Source organism: Tripterygium wilfordii, chromosome 20 (assembly GCF_013401445.1).
Source record: "Tripterygium wilfordii isolate XIE 37 chromosome 20, ASM1340144v1, whole genome shotgun sequence".
NCBI classification, from domain to species: Eukaryota; Viridiplantae; Streptophyta; class Magnoliopsida; order Celastrales; family Celastraceae; genus Tripterygium; species Tripterygium wilfordii.
The window spans coordinates 9,080,026-9,089,720 of record NC_052251.1 but is presented as its reverse complement, the minus strand read 5'-3'; the positions used below and the strand labels follow the sequence as shown (position 1 = coordinate 9,089,720).

The following is a 9,695-nucleotide window of genomic DNA, read 5'->3' as shown; positions in this document are numbered from 1 at the left end:
AGGAATCAAGGGAATTGAATTGGATAGGTGAAGTGAAGTTAAGTACCCTAGTGCTTTCCATCCTTGATTTCATATTTGTGTTTGATTTGTTTTTGTTCTTTTTAATTAGTTTAGTAAAAATCAAAAACCAATCGCTAATCATTTTCTCCAATTTACATAATTGTAGCTTGTTTGACATTGATTTCTTTTGCCAACACATCCCTAGTGGAAACGATAATTTACTCATCTTTATATTACTTGTGCGATTTGTGCGCTTGCAATTAAATCCATATCAGCGACGCATTTCATATTTCGTCTAATATATTGACGGATTACCATTCCATGAAAGGAGGGTAGCAACTCGCAGAGGTACTCCAGAGCGGACAATACCTTGATGCAAAATTGTAAACCACATGGAATTGTACCAGCCAACAACTATTCACACCAGAGGTTATATGGTGTTCATTAGTTGACAGCCTAAACTCACTGTCAATATAGCATATAATATATAGCAGCTCGCAAAATTTGACCCGAGAGCGACACATAATACGTAATATATATATCCATGCACATGTAACCTCAACATTAAGAATTGTAGTATAAGACTACTCACATTTTTTTATTGTTGTTTAACATGTCATATAACCTTGCAAATTTTTGTGTTTATAATGGGAGCTCCATCTGGCTTGTGGAGAAAAGAAAAATGGAGATTGAGATAATATCAAGAGAGAACATCAACCCCTCTTCTCCGACACCTACTCACCTTAAAACCCATGTCCTCAGTCTCCTTGATCAATTTGCACCTCCCATTTATGCTTCAAACCTCTTATTTTATTCTGCGAACGATGCTGCCTCCATGTCCATCTCCCAGAGATCACAAGTTTTGAAACAATCGCTATCATGAACACTAACTCTCTATTATCCATCGATTGTAATGTAGTTTGGTGTTGTCCGACACCAAAGTCATATTCAAAGGGTATCTCCAATGGAGATGAAATCATCGTATTTAATAGTTGGTGTAACTCGGGCACTTACAATATTGACTTTGGTTGGGGGAAGCCATTATGGTTCCCAGCTTGTGTTCTTGCCCTAGGGATTTCTGGATCTGTGGTTCAGCTCGTGGATGCAAGAAGCGGTAATGGAATAGAAGCATGGGTGTCTTTGGATGAAGAAATCATGGCTATGGTAGAACATGACAAAGAACTCCTTTCAGCAGCCTCTGTGGATCCTAGTCCTCTTGAAATTGATTCACTCAATTCAAGGCTTTGATCATCGTATTTTTCAATATTGTTGTTTTTGTTTACATCGAATTCAAGGAAAATAATAAATGGAATAACCTTCCTGTGTGTGCATTTGATCTAAGTATAGTTTTGCAAAAGAATTTTGTTATAGAAACAGGGACCAACAAAATCCTTCTTTTTTTTGTTGACCGAGAGAAGGCCTTAGCCTCCCAACGGCCAATTTGTGATCTCTGGGTCAGTTTTAAACCCGACATGACTACTCTATGCATACAATGGGCCACCAATTCATTATTTTGTTGAACAACCTGTGAGGATGTTTTGTACACTGGTTGAATCATTCCTTATCTTGATCAAGTCTCACTTGAACCATCATGATTATCGAATGCTTTTAGTTGACCAGGTGAGGATATAGCCTTATCTCTCCACAACAATTTCATGTACCACCTTCTCTCTACATAACAACTCCTTATTTCCCCTTTTATCCTCACGTGACTGAATGATATCATGATCAACAGCTGCAATCTTTTGATTGCTTTAACCCCTATCATCAATCTTGAACTCAGCGCATTATGTCAAACATGCAAGGAATAATTCTAGCAATATTTCAAAAGTATGAAAAGAAGGAAGATATCATCCTAAAACTTCTTCACATACCAAAGGTTTTACATCAAACTGATAAAATTAATGGTTATTACTTTGGAACAACATGTGATTGATCAACACCACTAATATACCACAATGTCAATAATATGGACATATGGTGGGTTGCTAGATCTCCGTTTGGGGATGACTTGGTTTCAAGAGAGGTGTATGATCAGCGGTCCATTAGCATGTTTTAAATTTCACGCAATAAGTTGAAGCACAGATAGGAATCATTTCCATGGCTCTAGATCTAGAACTAGATTTAGATCTACTTTCATATTTGTTTGGAGGATTGCTCATATTGATAGATCTACTTTACTCAAGTTATTTCCTTTGGTATTTGTTTGTTTAGTCTAAATGGATACATCCCGGTGTAGTTTGTAGTCCGGTTTATTCTTGTGTAGTAGGTATAATCCGGTGTTTGTAATTTCTTAATGTAGTTTGGTGTTGTCCGACGTTTGTAAATTCGTAAACTGCTTTTGTTGCACTAAGCTTAATGTTTGCTATCATTGAATGAAATGTTGGGATTTCAACCTTTTTATAAATAAAAAAAGGAGGTCACGAATAGTATTGTTAAACAAAGAACAATAATGAAGAAATAAAAATTTTGAGATTGTGTATTCCAAATTTCCTTAGTGGAAATCAAGTTACGTTGGCTTAGTTGTAAACTACCCGATTGATCTTTACTTCCACACTACTCCATTTCAATACCTCTGAAGAAGCAGAACCAGTAGCGTGGTGGCGGTTGGAGTGGTGGAAGCCGAGGCAGACAATGGAGGGGGACTGTGCAATAATATCGTTGGTGCTCATAAAGGTCTCCATTACGGACTGAGGGGACCTCCTTCCTCTTTTTTTACCTTCCTTTTCTCCTTTCAATCCCGCTCTCTCTCTTCGTCACAATTCTTTAATCATACCCTAACCAGAGATGAATTCACCAAGACACTGCTTTGCACCAGACACTCGCCTATTATCACCTGCAGCAACCATCAGTCTCAGTGGCTTCCGTCGCCTCCAACCTCTCTACCTATGGCCCCTCCCTAAGCCCCAATCGTCGACGCTACTGCCGCTGTCTACTCTGTCACCATAGTCGTCGAGTTGGATCCTTTGGTGCCAATGATTGACGCCAAGTCATCCTCCCTGTGGGGCAAAAACGAAGTCCATCTCTGTCTCACCTTGTGTGTTAATTGTTTATAGAAATTCGGTTTTCAATTTCGATATTCAACTATTGTATTTAATCTGGATTTTTGTCGTTGATCAAATCTGTATCATATCTTTACAAATTAATCGTTCCCTGGTTTGCCAAAGATTTCTTGGCTTGATCATAAGAATTATGTTGGAATTTCGTAAATTTAGAATGGGTTTGGATTTGGAATTTCATCAACCCCTCATCCAATTTATATAGGATTTCTTCCTCCTTCATTGATGGCCATCTTGAGAGGCAAAATCCTACTCCAATACCAATTGACTCAGTCTGTGGACGTAAGAATCGAATGATTAGTTCACGACTAAACTAGCGTAACTTGGAATCCACCAAGGAAACTCGAAATCCATCCAGAAAATTAAGAGAAATCTCAAAATTTATATTAGTTATCATTATTTTTAGCAAAAGATGGATACAACCCTATAAATGTCAAAACTATAAAATCTTAATAGACATGAACTTATCAAAAAGTACTAATAATGAAATTATAAATACTAATTTGACTATGATTGCTATTAACTAAAAAAAGCATAATAATTCATAACAAAACAATAATAATTCTTAATAATTAAGTAAATAATGTAAATCTTGTCCTACGTCACGACTCATCTCTTCAATTTTATTTTAAAACCAAAACTCTGCTAAACAAAGAGTCTTAACAACCTATTTATATTTGGTTTACAAACTCCTTGAAAAATCTAATTAAATCATAACTTCACTGATATAAAAAAAGATACTTGATTTCTAAAAGATACAACTTGACTTATAATAAAAAAATAATAAAAACTAAAATTATGGTCTTTTAAGCACATATGGGTCCAATCCTCTTGTTGTCGATCCTAATTCGAATAAGATAAAAATTCCCCTCGAGTTCATGATCTTGATTCGTATCTTCTCCTTTTGTTAGAGAAAGTTCGACCTTGAGTTTTGAAGAGTTTCAGTAGGAAACTTCTTGACATCTTGATCCACATTAATTTTTCTGTTGGACGTGCTATCTGAGATATATGTCAGACTACTGTAAGCCCAACTTCTTAAAGCGTTTTCTTCAACCACAAACAGATAAAGCTTACATTCAAAATCGAATTTCTCCAACTTCTTAAAAGGGGTTTTCTTCAACAACAAACAAATAAAGTTGACATTCAAAACCCGTATTCACCAAACAGCCTCTCGGTTTGTTTTTTTTTTATTATAGGGGAAGGAGATAGGGAGGTTCGAACGCGAGACCTCCAGTGGCAGACCTATGCCTAATGGACCAGGGGCACGGGCCCCCAGTGACTTCCAAAAATTTTCACTAAGTATACATGTGTTCTTGACAATTTGATACATAGGCCACAAGTCAGAAAAAAAAAAACAAGGCCCCAATCTACTAAAACCCACTGAGTAACTTTGACTCAATCCTCCTAAGTCATAGTCCGTAACCCCATTCTATTGTGTTCTCTTTAGGCAAAAAGATACTTTTCGTCCCTCAACTATGAGGCGAGTTTCATTTTTGTCCCTAAGCTTTTTTTTCTCCCATTTACGTCCCTCAACTATTGAAAAGTATCATTTTCGTTCTTTTAAGTGAGATTGAAGTTGGGAAAAACCTGATCTGACGAACAATATGATGTCACGTAAGATTTTTCAATGGTCAGATTTATTCGAGGGATAAACAAGGTAATTTCCCATAGTTGGGGGACGAAAAAGGGAAAAAAAAAAGAAGCTAAGGGACGAAAATGAAACCCGACCAATAGTTGAGGGATGAAAAATACTCTTTTGCCGTTCTCTTTACCTTGTCAAGTCTAATTGCCCAAACCCCTCAAATTGCTAACCCAAGTCTATTGTGTGTCATTTATATTGTCAAGCCCAATTGCCCTTTACCTTGCAACCAAATGAATGATCACTTTTTGAGTGATTGTCTTGTATGTTATATAGAAAAAGAGTTGCTTGGAACTAATATTGATGTATAATATCAAGTTATCAAAATATGAAAACTCGTGGAGAATAATTGTGATAAATTACAATGTATTACATAAAGAAACCTAAACAAAATTCCGATGCCCCCGCACCAGTTTTGTGTCCCCAGTGATCACAATTCCTGGGTCCGCCATTGGAGACTTCTATGAGATATCACACACATGAGTGTCATCTGAGTTTGTCGTGATTCTTCAATCTCTCGGTACTTTTGTTGTCGCATATGAACAGAAAATAATTCACAGAAAAATGAAAATACATTACATAATTAACAGCTAACAAACTAATTTTGGACGTTTATTCCATTACTTTTTTTCTTTCTTTGTTTAATTGTTGCTTAACATGTCATATAAGTTTGCTGTACAAGTTTGACCTCGGAAACAGGCACATGGTGTTTTTTAGTAATCATAATAGCAGCTCGAAAAATTAATCATAATAACATATAGCAGCTCCCAAATTTAGACCTGAAGCCACACATAACACTTTATATATATATATATATATATAGATAGATAGATAGATATATACACACATGTAACCTTAACATTAAGGGTATGCAAGTGGCCAGGAAGTACATGTTTTTCTATTCCATCGCTAATTTGTATTAGATTTTTTTTTAAAGATGTGTGTCATGAGAGATATTATATGGTGTTCATTACCTGACTACCTAAACTCACTTAGATCAAACATTAAATATTAGCAGCTCGCAAGAAAAGACCCGAGAGCGACACATAACACTTAAATATATATCCATGCACATGTAACCTCAACATTAAGAATTGTGATATATATATATATAAGACTAGTCACATTTTTTAATTGTTGCTTAACATGTGCATAGAACCTTGCAAGTTTTTATATGTGTGTTTATATATAATCATAATATTGGGAGCTCCATCTGCAAGTAGAGAAACAAAAATGAAGATTGAGATAATATCAAGAGAGAACATCAAACCCTCTTCTCCCACACCTGCTCACCTTAGAACCCATGTCATCAGTATCCTTGATCAACTTGCACCTCCCATTTGTCATTCAGGCCTCATCTTTTATTCTGCGAACACAGCTGCCTCCATATCCATCTCCAAGAGATCACAAGTTTTGAAACAATCGCTATCACGAACACTAACTCTCTATTATCCTTTCGCTGGAAGGAACATCAACAACTTTTCCATCGATTGTAATGATGAGGGGCTTTCCTATACAGTGGCTAAAGTCAGTTGCAAATTATCTGATTATCTCAAGAAACCTAATTTCTCAAAGTTTCCAAAATTTGTGCCAGAAGAAATCATTCTCTGTGAGATGACTCCAGGTTGTCATCTTGTTAAGATACAAGAAACTATGTTTGCTTGTGGTGGTTTTGCAATAGGCTTTGGTACCACACACAACATTATCGATGTAACTTCTTTAATGGCATTCCTCAATGCTTGGGGTAGCATGGCGCGAGAAGGAGCAGCTCTATCTCCCGATTTCAGCTCCTCATATATCTTTCCTCGAAACAAATCATTGCCACTAGATCTAACTGCCTCGGCTTCAATGACTCGATTCTTACAAGAAAAGAGCATCTTTGTCGGAAGGAGGTTCGTGTTTGAAGGATCAGTGATAAGCTATCTTAAGGCCAAAGCAACGAGATTAGGCGTGCAGAATCCAACGCGAGCAGAGGTAGTGGTTGCACTCCTGTTTAAATGCATCATATCTGCATCCAAGGCAAAATCCGGTGCCAAGAAAAAGTCAGTTTTGTTATCAACTTCGGTGAACTTGCGCCGAAGGGCTGCACCAAAATTCCCACAAACAAGTGTGGGAAATATACTTTTGCTTGCACCGATAAAAGCAAATAGTGAAGAAACAGATGCACGTAGTTTCGTGTCTCGGATGAGAGAAACATTATCCCCAATGAATAGTGATTTTGTCAAGAGCCTTCAAGGGGAGCAGGGATTGAAGTCTCTCTGCGAATATTTGAGGAGGCTTGGTGAATCATATTCAAAAGGTTTCTCCACTGGAGATGAAATAATTGTGTTTAATAGCTGGTGTAACTCAGGCACTTACAGTATTGACTTTGGTTGGGGGAAGCCATTATGGTACCCAGCTTGTGTTCTTGCACTAGGGACTTCTGGATCCGTGATTCAGCTGGTGGATACAAGAAGCGGTGATGGAATAGAAGCATGGGTGTCTCTGGAAGAAGAAATCATGGGTGTGGTAGAACGTGACAAGGAACTCCTTTCAGTAGCCTCAGTGGATCCTAGTCCTCTTGAAATTGATTCACTCAAGTCAAAGCTTTGATCAATTTATGTCTTTTAAAACTGTTTTGGTTGTTGTGATTCTCAGTGGATCCTAGTCGTCTTGAAATTGATTCACTCAATATTCTTGTTTTTCTTTTTGAACATTAATAAAAAGGAATATCCTTCATGTGTTTGCACCTGATCTAAGTATAGTTTTGCACAAGAATTTTGTTATAGATACGGGGACTAACAAAATCTTCTTTTTTTCTGACCGGGAAGGGCTCAGCCCAACTACCATTTTGTAATTGGCAAAAGTATATATTTAATTTGGTCCCTCAATTATACCCTTCATTTCATTTTTGTCGCTGAACATTTTTTGTTCTTAAATCGTCCCTCAACTATTCAAAGGTATCCCATTTATCCCTCAAATAATTTCGATGTCAGAAAAATTATACGTGGCATCCCAGTTGGCATAATTTTTACACCTATCATGTCACTTCACTTAAATTTTATACCTATCATCTCACAAAATCCCCAGAATGCCGAAATCTTCAAATTCTCCAAACAATTTTATTGTATAATTTAAACACCAAAAGTACTAGACATTAATAGTTTAGAGATAATATCGTTCAGGTTTATCAAAGTTTGCCAACTAGAATTACTCCGATATATCAAATAGATGTCAAGTTGGATTTTTCCGGCTACTCTCTCGCTTGAAAGACGAAATAGATATCTTTCAATAGTTGAATAAAGTTAAGAGAAAAAAAATTTAAGGACGAAAGTAAAACTAGGGATATAGTTGAGGGAGCAAATGCCATATTTTGTGTAATCACTAGGCCAGTTTTAAATCTGACATGACTACTCTATGCTCACAATGGATCACCAATTTAGTCCTAAGTCGAAATCCAACAAGTACGACTAGTTGTAGGCTCATAATACGGCTCTTAACCCCTCCTAGGAAACAGGTTTGTGCCCTCGGCTCACGGAACCAAGAAATTCCATGATATTACGTCCCATTGGTTCGAACGTCCGACCTAAAGGATCTTTCACCTCTAAATCTAACAATATAACCACTAGACAAATCACATAGTAATTAAGAAAACATATAGACATATTGTATAACTGAATAATAAAATAAAATAAACGAGAGATAAATTGCATAGTATTTTGTACCGGACGAGGGAAACCATATCCCAAACCAATGGCTACCTTTTGAAGAACCAAGGTGATCAAGGATTACACCGGTTCGGCGAATATGTGAAAGAGCCTAAATGATGCAATTTCGCTAAATGATGAACAATTATCTGAATCATTAATTCAGGGTGGTAAAATTCTATCCAGAATAGATGATCGAATTTGTCCAACCATGATTAAATCAAGTTTGAACATTCATTAGTACATTTTATCTTACCACTTTTACACCTAACATAACACATGTACATGGCATCATCAGTTTTGACATTTTTTCTTTTTTTAAAAGAAACTTCAAAACGATTTTTCTCTCAAAATACATGACGAATTTTAAAAAGAAAATTACATACTCTCAATCAACGTGAAAAACTCTTTCAAACAAGATCATTCATCGATATATTATGAGATGAAAAAAACCTCGCATGTAAATTTAATTTATCTACACTACAATGAATTTATCTACACTGCATGTAATTTATCTGCACTAAATTTGTTTGCATTGCACTGCATATGAATTCATCTTCATTTCATTGCATATAAATTTGATTTATTTCCACTGTATATAATTTTAATTTATCTGCACTGCATATGAATTTATCTGCACTTCATATGAATTTCATTTATCTGCACTGCTATGAATTTATCTGCACTGCATGTAAGTTATCTACACTACAATAAATTTATCTGCACTGCATATGAATTTATATGTATTGCACTGCATATAAATTTAATTTATCTACACTTTATATGATTTATCTAAACTCCATATAATTTATCTGTAAAACTTCTTCACATACCAAAGTTCTTACAACATCAAACTGATAAAATTAGTGGTTATTACTTTGGAACATGTCAACACCACGAAAATATCACAATGTCAAAATCATAATACACAGAGTAAATATCCATTTTGATAACCGAAAGATATGGCTATTTTTAAAAGCAGTCACCTAATTTTTAAAATTTTCGACTTTGTCATTCACTATTCTTTTTTTTTTCCTCACGGCGGGTCACTCAATCATTGAAAAGCGACGCGTGACAACCTGTGTATCAAGTGGCATCGACAGAGCTCCACGTGACAATTTTTACCCCGTCAATAGCTTTTTGATTTAAAAAAAAAAACATAAAATCATCTCTCTCTTTGAAATTGAATTCCCTTTGTGTTCATCAGATCTGAGCTCTGGTAAATCAATTCAGTGGAACCCAAAAACCCAACTCCACCACTCCATTCCACGACATAATCAGAAGTGATAGGGATCTCAGTCATCTCAGTAA

The 9,695-nt window shown here is 36.0% G+C and overlaps 1 protein-coding gene across 1 annotated transcript; it reads left to right on the top strand.

Annotated features, from left to right (window-relative positions):
* The first annotated feature begins 5,931 nt into the window (after window positions 1-5,931).
* LOC119986938 (stemmadenine O-acetyltransferase-like) lies at window positions 5,932-7,290 on the top strand. Its single transcript, XM_038831627.1, has one exon. It carries the CDS (start codon window positions 5,932-5,934, stop codon window positions 7,288-7,290), a length of 1,359 nt encoding a protein of 452 aa, XP_038687555.1.
* Window positions 7,291-9,695: the final 2,405 nt, after the last annotated feature.

Coding starts and splice junctions, on each gene's coding strand:
- LOC119986938 (XM_038831627.1), top strand. CDS start 5,932: ATGAAGATTGAGATAATATCAAGAGAGAACATCAAACCCTCTTCTCCC.